Below are 13,843 nucleotides of genomic sequence, written 5' to 3'. Positions count from 1 at the left end.
GGCAATACCACATTCAAATTGTCTGTTTCTTCAACTTGATTTTCTTAATGCTGCAAAAATTGTAGAACCACACATGCTAGTCTTTACTGCAGCCTCAAATCTATAACTATCCTACTATCTTGTAATTTAACTTATTATGCTTATGATGAGATATTGTTTAAATGTATAAAATTGGCATTTTTGTTCTAACACTTTGTTTTAAATATTTAACACTAGTAATTGTGTCCCCTTTCAGGCATCGATCTCGTTCACGATCACGTGAGCGGCGCTCAAGATCAAGAGATCGTGGTGGAAGAGGAGGAGGAGGAGGAGGAGGTGGCGGCGGTGGTGGTGGTGGTGGTGGTGGTGGAAGGGATCGTGAAAGGCGGAGATCCAGGGATAGAGAACGATCTGGCCGATTCTAAAACCTGACTTTTTTTTTTTTTTTCTTTTTTGTAAACGTAGAATGTTTTAATGACCAAATTGTCTTGATATGTGAATTTTTGTTTTTTTTTTTTTTAAGCTTGCTTAAACAATAAATACCTTTGTAGTGTTTCCACATTACATTGTTTTTTCAAACACAGTTGAAATGTGCTTTATTTATTTTTCTAACATTTTGTTGAAGTCTATAACGGTATATTAGAACACTTTCAATATACTCATGTCTGAGTGATGCTAGATATCACAGAATCTGAAGAGTGAATACCAAATTGGTATAAGTGATCGACAGGAATAAAATGACCAGGTTCTACTTTAGCACAGCAAAGGGTATAAAAAGATCCAGTAGAAAAAGTAAGGTCTCCAGTAGTTAATATTTACTGTTGGTTATTCAATATTATGTCCTCCTGTTTTTGTCCCCCATGCAATTTTAGCTTTTACCAAAACTTCTGTTTTCTGCGACCAGTTCAAATTATAAAGCCTTATTAGTATGCTTACTGTTAACTTATTTGCAGGAATATTGCTGGTCCCAAGAATCTTTGTGTCTGTGTTCCAGTCCACCAAAACATCTGCCTTTGGCCACTTCCCGGATCACATTGCTCCCAGCCACTATTCCTCCCGAAGGTGGTGGGCCCAGGCACTCCTCTGCTGGCATTTTCTCCACCGAGGCCCCCGGTAATCCAATACTGGGTGGGGCACACTTTTTAAATTTGTGGCTTTGTTTCTTTAGGGGCAGCCGAAATGAGCTTTCCCCACAAGGTGGCTGGGCTCATGGCAACAAGAAAGCATTGTCAACATAGTTATGAAAATAAAATCTAGTTTAAATATCAAGAATGAAGGGAAATGCATAATATGGCATTTTTAAGAAATGTTATAAATGAAACCTACCATGACGATGGCTAAAGGATTACCTGTTATCCCCCTTCTTGGCAGTCATTGTTATAGTTTGATTTTTCCGAAGATTAATTGTTTGGTGGCCCACATTAAACCAGAGTGAGCTAGCTAGAGGTGCAGGCATCCAATGTTATGTTTATGCAGCTGGTAAAAAGTTTACAGTATATTAATTTCAGTAACTTCAATCTGCTATGAAGGAAAAATTCTAAGGTAATTCAGATTTTTAAAATCATTAACATTTTACAACCAAATAATATTTACATCAATTCATTCCATAGCTCTTCTGAGCCGCCTATCTCCATAGTCCTCTCAATTGGAAACCCAAGGGCAGCAGTGAGTGTCAATGTAATGATGGTGATGATGAGGAGACCCTCACGGCCACAGCCTCAGACAGGCCTAGACCAGTGTGGCACATGTTGGGAGAGGCACAACCTCTCATCCTACTGTTCTGCATTAATGTCTGTCTTGCTGTCATTGTCCAGGACCCAGCTGGCTGGTGCAAGTCCTTCTGTATAACACTTCCATCTCCAAATTGCCTGTTTTGCGTAGTGTAACACATTACGAATGCCTGTGCCATCTCTTTGCAGCTGCCAGTGACAGAATAATACAAGGTCCAACTGGAGAAACAAATCTAAAAATGTGACATTCAGATGGACTTTCACATATAAAATGTAAAACTAAAGTTAAGCATGAGGTCTTCAATACTCTTAAACTTGTCGCCTTGTGATTCATATCAAATAACAAGCTTTCTTCCCCTCCCGCTATCATGGCAGAATGACAAAATAACCAGAAATGTATGTCCTCCGTTACATTGTTTAAGGCAAATTTAGATTTCTTAGATTCTGGCCATGTCGGTTATTTGAGAGGGTTGTAGTCCTCTTGTTAACCTTTGCCAGGTGGGCATCTCTCTTTTCTCATTGTGGCAATATTCTGCAATATGACCTGTGTGACAATGATGTGTCAGGCTCATTCTGGACTGTAGGCATTTAGGACTCCTCAAGTTCTCATCTTATGGTCCTATCAACCCTGGTGCTCGTCTTGCAGTGTGTTCAGTTGCAATGCTTTTGTGCTCCAGACTCTGGCTGAGGGAAGGGGTTCATCAGATGGGTAGCCTTGCTCTCCAAGAAGTATACCATCATATTAGCCTGTAATAATGTGACAGAAGAAACCAAGGGCTTATATACTGTAACTTTCACAGAAATCTGAAATAGGTAAACTTGAAACGACAACAACATTTATTTATATAGCACATTTTCATACAAACAGTAGCTCAAAGTGCTTTACATATTAAAGAATAGAAAAATGAAAGACAATTATAAAACAAAATAAATCCACATTAACATTGAATAAGAGTAAGGTTCAATGGCCAGGGGGGACAGAAAAAACAAAAACTCCAGACGGCTGGAGAAAAAATAAAATCTGTAGGGATTCTAGACCATGAGACCGCCCAGTCCCCTCTGGGCATTCTACCTAACATAAATGAAACAGTCCTCTTTGGATTTAGGATTCTCACGGAAGGACTTGATGATGATGATGGTCACATAGACTTCTGCCTTTAAATCCGTCCATCATTGTTGGAGCATCATGAAGCTCTGAGTAGGTGGAGGTGGCGCAGGCCACCACCACAAAGAAACCGTAAAAAGAAACAGAAAACAGAGTAGGGGTCAGTACCGATTTTAGAGCCACCATGAGTAATTATTATGAGGAAATTGAACATACAGAGTATCAGGATTAAGTTAAATTAAGATTAAAATGAAGTTATAAAAAGGCTGTGTTAAAGTAATGTGTTTTCAGCAGTGTTTTAAACTACTCTACTGTATCAGCCTGGCGAATTCCTATTGGCAGGCTATTCCAGATTTTAGGTGCATAACAGCAGAAGGCCGCCTCACCACTTCTTTTAAGTTTTGTTCTTGGAATTCTAAGGAGACACTCATTTGAGGATCTGAGGTTACGATTTGGAATATAAGGTGTCAGACATTCCGATATATAAGATGGGGCGAGATTATTTAAGGCTTTATAAACCATAAGCAGAATTTTAAAGTCAATTCTGAATGACACAGGTAACCAGTGTAGTGACATCAAAACTGGAGAAATGTGTTCGGATTTTCTTTTCCCAGTTAGGATTCTAGCAGCTGCATTCTGCACTCGTTGCAAATGATTTATGTCTTTTTTGGGTAGTCCTGAGAGGAGTGCATTACAGTAATTTAGTCGACTGAAAACAAACGTGTGAACTAATTTCTCAGCATCTTTCAGTGATATAAGAGGTCTAACTTTACTTATGTTTCTTAAGTGAAAAAATGCTGTCCTAGTGATCTCATTAATATGTGATTTAAAATTCAGATTACAGTCAACAATCACCCCTAAGCTTTTTACCTCCGTCTTGACTTTTAATCCTAATGTATCCAGTTTATTTCTAATAGCCTCATTGTATCCATTATTGCTGATCACTAAAATTTCAGTTTTCTCTTCATTTAGTTTGAGAAAATTACTATTCATCCATTCTGACATACAAGTCAGACATTGTGTTAGTGAATCGAGAGAGTCGGAGTCATCAGGTGCTCTTGATAAGTACAGCTGTGTGTCATCAGCATAGCTGTGGTAGCTCACGTTGTAACCTGAGATAATCTGACCTAACGGAAGCATGTAGATTGAAAAGAGCAGCTGACCCAGGATAGAGCCTTGTGGAACACCATATCGGATATCATGTGTCTTTGAGTTGTAATTACCACAACTCACAAAGAATTTTCTCCCTGCCAGGTAGGATTCAAACCAATTTAAGACACTGCCAGAGAGGCCCACCCATTGACTAAGGCGATTTCTAAGAATATTATGATCAATGGTATCAAATGCAGCACTCAGATCTAAGAGGATGAGAACAGATAAATGGCCTCTGTCTGCATTTACCCGCAAGTCATTTACTACTTTAACGAGTGCAGTTTCTGTACTATGATTTGTTCTGAAGCCTGACTGAAATTTATCAAGAATAGCATGTTTACTGAGGTGGTCATTTACGATGGATGAAAGATCACCCATTCACTAGATGGTTACTGATACTGTTCAGATTTGTGCTACAAAGTAACTGAACACCCTTGAATCGTGCACAGATCCTGGGTATTTGTCCTGTATGTTTGTAATGAGGTGTGTGTGTGTGGCATCATATCTTAAGAAAAGAGAAGAACATACATGAATAATTGTATGGAGGATCTGACATAACAGTAACTGTACATTGATGCTGTGGAATGCTTATCTTTTGACCAAGTGCCTTAATAATAGAGATGTGTGTCCCATCCACACGGCCAGTGACATTAGGAAATCCTGCAATGGGGGAGTAAAAAATAAATCGGCTAAATAAACCCAAGCAGCTTATGAGTCATAAATTATAGTTGAGTAATTCACACATGTGAGTGCACACACTTGGTTTTATTTTCACACTGGTGATTTTATGTTGCTATCTACAAGCGAAACACAGCGAAGTTGCCTACAGTAAGTGAATAGTTACAAGTGCTACTGACAATACTAAACCAAAGAGACTACACCGTACAGACAGACGTAACATCTTCATTTTTTCTTTATGAAATTACTTGGTCATAACTTCAGTAGTAAACTGAGGCCTCATGTATAATATTCTTCATATAATTCACATTAAAACATGCTGTACGGGGGAAAAAAAGCAGAAATGTACGTGTGCACAAAAAAAAATCCAAATGATCAAAATCTTACATAAGCCAACTTTCTCGCACTTCAGCTCCATAAATCGCAGTCAGCGTGAAAAGTAACGCACGTGAACGCGCCTGCTGCCCCACCCTGACTCCACCCTTATTTTTGCATATTTTAATATGCAAATAGATTCAAATAGCCCCTTCCATTCAGTGTTTGGTTAAAAGATAATGGCAAAAGCTCGTGAAAAAAAGAATTTCGGCGAATGTAATGTGGAGGCAAGGAATAATGTACAATTTTTACGCTGTGCTGTAAGTAACAAAAGCGTGGCGGAGACACTCGAAAGTTCAGAAAGTCGCACAGTGCCCGAAAGAAAAAAGAACTGGTCAGATATAACAGTCGCCGTGAAAAGGCGAGTCGCAGCCCACTCTCAGGCTCTTTATTCTGTTCCAGACAATATTACAAACGCTGACCCCCGTGCCGATGACGCGACTCCACGCGGTGATGCTGCCGCTGTGCCCTGCACATCTTCGGTCCCTCGCTGCTCACTCATCTCTGCCTCGGAAATCGCTTTGCGACCATCTGGCTGTGTGCTGACGGACGCTGTTCTGAACTCACAAAGTGCAATCGTAGATGATATAAGTGACGTGGCCAATGAATTGAGGAATACAAGGGATGAACTATGTGATATTGACCATAAATGAATTGGTTATAAAATAAATGCTGCATCTGATTACCTGTTTTTACATTTAAACGAAGTTGTAATGCAGTCTGACTTGGCTGATCATTTGGTGGGTCAGCATCAGGGTCATCATACCGCATCTCTTCAGCCACTAATTGTGTGCCACGTTATGAAGTGCGCTATAAACCCGCACAATGCGACATGCTTTCTGTGGACTACAGAGTTCACTCCCGGAAGTCGCCTTTATAGTATAGCGACGGCCCCGAGCGCCACAACGATTCTCTGCTCTTTACAACTCTATTTGAGGTAACTCGCTGTCTTTAATATAACTGCTTGTCGCACTAGTTTAAAAAGTACCCGCGACGACACGGAGCTGCCGTTTTCATAAGCTCTCCTGCAATGGATGATGTAACGCCAGCTCATTCTCTTGGTGATTCGCCCTTGGCTGGTGTAACTTGTCCAGCGCCGTTGCAATAACAATGTGCGTGCAGTTGACAGCTCTGATTAGATTTGGTAAAACGGACGTTGCTGCGAATCGCGCTTTGATGTTTTGCAGTTCAAACACAATGTAAGGAAATCTTCATATATGTGGATGACAAGCAGATAATACCATCCTATACAGCTGGCATAGCGCGACTCGTGATGTTTGCGAAATACCCGATCGGTCAGCAAGTTCACCTTGAAAAGCTCCTCAGGCTAAAAACCAGAGTGGACAGAACTTGCAAAGGAGCAGGTAGTTCAAGCACTTTATTGTCATTTTGTAACACAACGAAATTACTTTTTGTGACAGCCCCAAGGTGCATTTAAAGAAAAGTCAAATAATTCCAAATATGTCTGTTAAGTGATCAAGTAACCAGAGCAAATTATTATTGCTCAAAGTACAGCAGCACAAATTACTATTGCACCTGTTAATGAATAGTACATTACATATTCTATATTGTATTACATTAGTATATTGCACTTTACCAATATAGCTTATTTCACATGTTCAATTAAAAATTATTTCAGACTGAGGAGATTCAGAGTTCAGAAAGTTTATGGCAGATGGGAAAAAACTATTTTTTAGTCTGTTTGTGCATAAACACGGATTGACCTAAAGTGTCTTCCAGATGGAAGGAGCTCAAACAAAGAATTTCCAGGATGAGTTTTGTCCTTGAGAATGTTTTTGGCCCTTCTCATACAGTGAGTCTTATACAAGAGTTCGAGTGATGGCAGTTCAGTCCCAATAGTGGCCTCTGCTGTTTTTACAACCCAGTGCAGGGCTTCTTTAGCCTTGGTGCAGCTGTTGTACCAGGCCATCATGCAGTTAGTTAAGATGCTCTCTATAGTGCATCTATAGAAATTAACCAATAGCTTCTGCAGGAGGTCAGCTCTCCTTTGCTTCCTGAGAAAATAGAGGCGTTGTTGTTTTTTGCCTATTATAGCCAAGTTGTTGTCAGCCCAGGACAGGTCCTCTGAGATGGTGACTCCTGGAAACTTAAAGTTGGAAACTCTCGCCACAGCATCTGCATTGATTGTTATCGGACTGTGATTGGTCTTTTTAGTGGTCCTAAAGTCCAGAATAACTTCTTTGGTCGTTTTGGTATTTAAGACCAGGTTGTTGGTGTTGTACCATTCTGTCAGATTCTGAACCTCTTCCCTATATGCAGCTTCATTGTTCTCTGTTACAAGCCCAATGACTGTTGTATCATTTGCAAATTTAACAATAATGGTGGTGGATGGGTTGACAGTCATGGGTGAAGAGTGCATAGAGAAGGGGACTTAGTACACATCCTTGTGGCACACCAATGCTTAGGGTAAGGGTGGAGGATGTGTGTTTGCCCATCCTCACAGACTGGGGGCGGATAGTGAGAAAATCCAGTAACCAGTTGCATATGGAGGGAGCAAGTCCTAGTGCATAGAATTTTTCGATCAGCTGGTTAGGTATGATGGTATTAAATGCAGAGCTGTAGTCCATGAAGAGCATCCTAACATAGGTAGAGCACAATTCCTCAAAGTCTGCCTTTGTAAAGCCGGCGCTAAGAGGACTCTTGGGAATCGAAATCGACTTAGAATCCTCATCTCTAAATACGCGCTCTATTCTAAGTCTTCCATTTCCGATGTCTTCTAACAGCACTAAAGCAGCTATGGTCATTGGTATAGTTTGGCCATTCCATGCACCATTCTATTGTTACAGAATGATTACAATCAAGTGAACTGAGTTTGTAAACCATTTCCAGTTAATTTCGGTGTATTTGATAAATCCCTCGTCATTGATGCGAATATGAAAAAGAAAGGGAAATGATACAGAAACAGTAGCACTGATTTGACGCTGGGTGCCACCAGTTTGAAAAACCGAGCAGAAAACTGTGCATGTATGGCCGGAGGCTGCCGTGAAAATGAGTGTGGCTTTATGCAAAATGTAGCTTTTCTACATCGCAAAGCGTACGCACCGCTTTATACACGAGGCCCCTTGTGAAATGGAGAGCTTTCAGACGGTCGTTTCACCAGCAGGCAGGGCTATCATAGTAATTGTTCAGAAGTGCCACCAATTTTCAAATGAAATTGCCCTAAACCTGCAATTCGGTGGGATTGCTCTTTATTGGTGTTGTACACGAGTGTACAGTCGCCTCTTCAAAGCAAGGATTACTTTGCTGACTGACCCCGAATGACGTCACTTTGCCGGATGTTTAAGAAGAAGAAAGAAAAAGAAACAAAAAAGCTGCCGTTGGCTGAAAAGCGAAGAGCAATGCGCGGGTGTTGCACTGACGTCAGAGCAAGGCCGCGATATGTCACACCGGAGATGTCATCTTGTACCGAACTGTTAAGACGTACCCGTATGAGGTTCTCCGATGGGAAACGGTAACGCTCGTCATCTGGGCATTCGGGGATGTCAATTCGGGGGTCTGATCACCTTCTCTCCACGAAGTTTGATGGCGAAGGAGCTGCGCTTCAGAATCAATTGGCTGTTCCAGAAAGGGGCACAACATTTTCAAGACAATTCAAAGTCTTTCTCTGCTTCTTAAATCGAGCAGCCAGGCTCGTCACTTTTGAGACATGAGAGTTTCAACTTTTCATTGTATGATTGGATTCTCTGTAAAGCGTTAATCCTTCCCGTTAATCCTACTCCTTTGCAGGTTACTTTCAGAGTAATTAGTTGCCTCGGTAACTGAGCTGGATTGCGTCAAATGCTTTATTCTGGAACAGGCAACTTCTGATCCCATTCCATAAAGGAGGATTAGCGAGGTATCCGCATCTTTGGCCTCATGGATCACGTCGTTCGGGTTTAATCTGTTCCAGAAAGGCATGTTTGTTTTAACCTTTATTTTCTGGAGTGAGATTAACCCGATTTCCGTACATCTCGATTGACTTTAATCGGATTTCGCACTAATCCTGCTTTCTGGAAGAGACGCCCGGTAACCAATTTCACTCTAACCAGTTTCTAAATCGAAGCCCAATCTTGCTGTTGATTAAACCCGCTATTTAATTCCATGGCTTGCTGGTCCTCTCATTCTGCCACAGCAGACATTTCTAAAACAGTTTTTTTCTAACAGCATCAACAAAATATTTTGTGGACTTGGAGCCCCTCACTTTACTAAGAATGTCACCTCAGATATTGTATGATGGACACCAAGTAGCTGGTCGTGTGTTGGCTTATTTAGTATATCATTGTTTGGCTGCTACTTCTTCTTTTGGCTGGGGTAACCACAGCAGATCATCTTCTTCCATATCTTCCTGTCCTCTGCACCTTGTTCTGTTCCACCATCACCTGCATGTCCTCTCTCACCACATTCACAAACCTCCTCTTAGGCCTTCCTGTTTTTATCTTACCTGGCAGCTCCAGGTGAGGCGGTCCGACTCTTAAATAGCAAGTCAATTACAATGAAGGCATAAGACATGAATTCACAGCAGAACCTGCTTGCTAATTAAGAAAATGGCTAGGATGTAAAAGTACGGCCCTCCAGGGTCAGCCCTGGGATTCAGTTGACTACAGCTTGTTTTTACGAGCGAGACTTTCACGATTGCAGAGGCTTTGTCTGCAGTTTCATTCATTTTAATCATCAGTGGAGCCCCTCATTGACTTGATGTTGCTTAAACATTTTGTCACACTGTGATGTCATTATAGAGCAAGTCTCGATTGATGCGTCTTCATTTGTGTCTTATACATGGGGGGGTTTGCTTCTGTGAATCTCTTGCTGCTTTTCTAATAAAATCATTAGTCATAATGAAAACAAAATGCTGAATTTAATTTATTTTTATTAACACAAAGCAGTAATGAATGGAATGACCAACTGGCATGTTTCAATTGCTCGTTTATAGCTTTTTCTTTCATTTTTATTTTAAGATAAAGGTGGCCTGGTGAATTTTATTCTGATTTTTTCGCAGATTTTGAACTCTTTAAATCGAGAAAGCGCACAGTCAATCTCTTCACCGCCTCTACTGTCGTTTTTAAATCTGCTGTAATGTTAGATCCTGGAGTTTTAGCCAATTTTCGGCCAATTTCCCAACTGCCATTTCTGGCTAAAATTCTAGAACAAATTATTTATAATCAATTGGTCGATCACCTTAACTCCAATAATTCATTTGAGATCTACCAATCTGGCTTTAGGCGTTATCATGGCGTTGAAATGGCACTCCTGAAAGTGTTCAACGACATCTCCCTTATTACTGACTCAGGTGATGTGGCAGTCCTTCTCCTCCTTGACCTGTCCTCTGCCTTTGACACCACTGACCATGAAATATTGATGATGCAGCTTGAACATCTTGTTGGGCTTAAAGGGGCTGCTCTTAACAAGTTCAGGTCATATCTAACTGGTAGACACTTTTCAGTGACTTTTAATTCCTCTTTTTCATCTGCTGCTCCTCTTAAATATGGTGTTCCTCAGGAATCCATTTTGGGTCTCTATATACCTTCACCCTATTGGAGCAATTTTTAGGAAATTTTACATTTCTTTTCACTGCTATGCTAATGATACTCAGGTTTATATTCCTGTCTGCAACTCTGCAACAAATCAACTCCACAACTGTCTGTCTGAACTAAGATCCTGGATGGCTAATAATTTTCTTGATCTAAATCAAAATAAAACAGAGGTGCTTATGGTGGGTCCATCTGCTGAAGCACAAATTGGTCTTGGACTTCTCAGCTCTTTCTCTGTCTTTTGCAAACCTCAAGTCTGCAATCTTGGTGTTATCTTTGACAGTTACCACTCTTTTGAGAAACAAGTTAATTCTGTAGTCAAGAGTTGCTTTTTCCAGCTTCGTCTATTAGGTAAGATCAAGCCTTTTCTATCTGCTAGGGATCTTGAGAAAGCTACTCATGCTTTTATCTTTTCTCGCCTTGATTACTGCAGCTCACTGTATTCTGGGATTAGCAAATCCCTGATATGCAGGTTACAGTTGGTCCAGAATGCTGCCGCTTGCTTTCTGGTTGGGGCAAGAAAGTAGGACTCTCTTTCTCCAGTATTAGCATCTTTATACTGGCTGCCTGCCAGTTTTCAAATTGATTTTAAAATCTTGTTGCTTGTTTTTAAATCTTTACATGGACTTGCTCCTGCCTATTTATCCAAATTGTGTGTTTTACACCAGCCGTCCAGAGTGTTTAGATCTTCAGTTGTCTCTTGTTGTCCCTCGTACCAAGTGTAAAACTAAGAGGGACAGGGCCTTTGCAGCTGCTGCTCCTCGACTGTGGAACTCTTTACTTCATTACATAAAGGATTCGTCTACAATTGAAATGTTCAAAACAAGATTAAAGACTCATTTCTATTCACTTGCATTCCGTGACCTTCAGTACTACTGATGGTTTCCTCATTGTGATTATGTAACATTACTTCTATGTATTATTTATTTTATTTATGTTCATTTATTTTATTTCTATTTATGTTATTCATGTTAATTGTATGTTTCTCTTTGATTCTATTATTGTAAAGCACTTTGGCCACAGCATTCCTATGTTGTTTTAAATGTGCTGTATAAATAAAGTTGACATTGATAACGTTTTCGGTGAGGATTGTGCGGCGTGCTGCTCTTTGTTTCGTGGCACCTCTCACAAGTGAATTTAGACCTTTTGCTTTTTTCAACTTGCTATGTGACTGAGAGAGTGTCAGGTTTTAGGCCTGCTCTTGTTGACAGTGTTATGCAAAATCAGTTTGATTTGTAAGTGTGTATGTTTTTATCTATTGTCTTTAATAACTGCGTTTTTATTTTTTAGGCTAATCTTTTTCATTTTCATCTATTTCTTTTCAATCTTGAAGTTCATTGCTCCAAGGCTGCACTATTTGCTGTTTCTATTTATCGTTTTGCCACTTCTGCACTGTGTACTTTTTCCAGTTTATTCAGACCCCAAACAAATGTCCAGTTGTGTATCACGAGAGAATAGCAATAGACTTCATTTCACCCTGGGGACAAATATGGCTTTTTACAGAAACTCAGACAAATGAATTCACGAGGTCAAGACTGCGTCCAGTATCTGAGCCTGCCTGCCTGCCTGCCTGCCCTTTAAACTCTTGATATGGTGGGCCTCCCATGAAGTGAGGTTACCTGCACAGCACAACATAGAAAACCACACTGGCCATCACAGAGCTGCAGAGCAAGTGAAGGATTTCTCTGCTCAGATTACAGAAGCACAGTCTGCTAAAGACACAAAGAGTCTGCTCTGTCTTTCCTCTGTTACAAGATTGTCATTTCATTTGCCCCCCAAGTACTTGTAGTGGTGCACCACTTCGACTCTGTGGCCTGCAGAGGGCACTCCAGCCTCACACACCTGACAAAGGCAGACCCAGGACACAAGTTCAGCACATGCTTTTTATTTTGTCTGTCCTCCGTTTCCCACCTCTGCAGCACAGTTCACAGCACTCTCTTCTTTTTTCCTTTCTCTTCCTTTCTGTTCATCTGCCTTCCTCCCGGAGTGGTGGTAGTTGGCTCCTTTTATAGGTGACCTTCTTCTGGCAGCACTTCCAGGTGTGGTGGAGACGCTGCCACAAAGGGCTCAACAGTACCTGCACCCCCGACAGTACCCACAGAACCCAACAGGGCTCCGCCAAACTCCAACTCCCATGGAGCCCTGTGGGAGTCCGAGGCACCGCTGCAGGGGAGGTAATGCCCTGAGTAAACTCTCTCGCCGGGTCCTTTCACTGCAGAGGCACCCCAGCCGTCTGCCACCCACACACTCCATTAATAGTAACCGGACGTAGCGGCTGTTTGGTGTGGCGAAAGTCAATATTCAGTTCCGTAGTCTTGCTGATGTTAAGTTGCAGACAATTCTGTTTGCACCCGAGCCCTGTTGTCTGTCTCATCCCCGTTGTCGGTATTTCCCATTTGTGCAGAGGCAGCAGTGGCTTGACCTGATGTCATATTTATAGCCTGAGATGTCCAGAGTGAGCAGAACAAGAGACAGGCTGTTTTACGGTGCTAGAGTGCTGCTCACATCCATATGAGAGACCCAGTCCTCGTGCCACGTGAGCGTGGCCTTATCTAGTAATCCTCTAATCCTACCCACGCCCCCCAATCTCTAGTACACAAAATGCCAAATCAGCCCAATTTATTCTGATTTCCTAATAAAACAAGGAATGAGATTTACAGAAGTCTGACACAAACTAGCAAACTGATTAAATATGGCATTGAAAGTCGTCCTGGCTGCATATCTACCCCAGGCGCTGATTTTTCTCGAGTCGGCCAGTCTTTCTGAACTTACTTTTGGGCGCACTAGGAATTGCACTTGGGTGCAGACGAGGCGGCGTTCACATTTTAATGTCTGTCTGAAACCAGAATCTCTTTTTAGGACGTGTGGTGCATCCAAGTTCTGACGCAGCTCTCGCCTCTCCAAGAGAAGTCAACCAGGGTCTTGGCGTTGGACTCCTGAAAACACTTTGTGCCGTTCACAGTTCAGTAATTCTGTCATTTTTGATTATTGAGCTCAAGTATTCACAAGCACTCAAAGGAAAACAAAAATTAACTGTAGGACACCATCTTCCAGACTCTGCCCTGGGGACCCCACTGTGGCTGCAGGTTTTCTTCCAATGATCTTCTGTTTTTAAGTGAAGTCCCAGCCTAATTAAGGGGGCTGCTATTTCCCAGTTTCTGTGTAAAGGGATCAATGGAGAAAGCTTTTTTTTTTTTTCTTCAAGTGCTAAGGAGTTATATGGAGATGGTGTATGTTTTACTTTTTCACAATATTTATATCCTGCTTTTCCATGTGTTCTGGTTATTTAAACCATT

The 13,843-nt window shown here is 41.3% G+C and overlaps 1 protein-coding gene across 2 annotated transcripts in view; it reads left to right on the top strand.

Annotated features, from left to right (window-relative positions):
• u2af1 (U2 small nuclear RNA auxiliary factor 1) overlaps nucleotides 1-427 on the top strand; it is a 52,428-nt gene extending 52,001 nt beyond the window's left edge. For both annotated transcript variants that reach the window (XM_039744043.1, XM_039744045.1), the window contains exon 8: nucleotides 236-427. In XM_039744043.1, the coding sequence (XP_039599977.1) occupies nucleotides 236-404 (169 nt within the window). In that variant the 3' untranslated portion in view covers nucleotides 405-427. The remainder of the gene's footprint in view (nucleotides 1-235) is intronic.
• Nucleotides 428-13,843: the final 13,416 nt, after the last annotated feature.

Source organism: Polypterus senegalus, chromosome 2, assembly GCF_016835505.1.
Source record: "Polypterus senegalus isolate Bchr_013 chromosome 2, ASM1683550v1, whole genome shotgun sequence".
NCBI classification, from domain to species: domain Eukaryota; kingdom Metazoa; phylum Chordata; class Cladistia; order Polypteriformes; family Polypteridae; genus Polypterus; species Polypterus senegalus.
The sequence above is the reverse complement of the archived record's forward strand: the minus strand, read 5'-3'. Positions and strand labels throughout refer to the sequence as shown.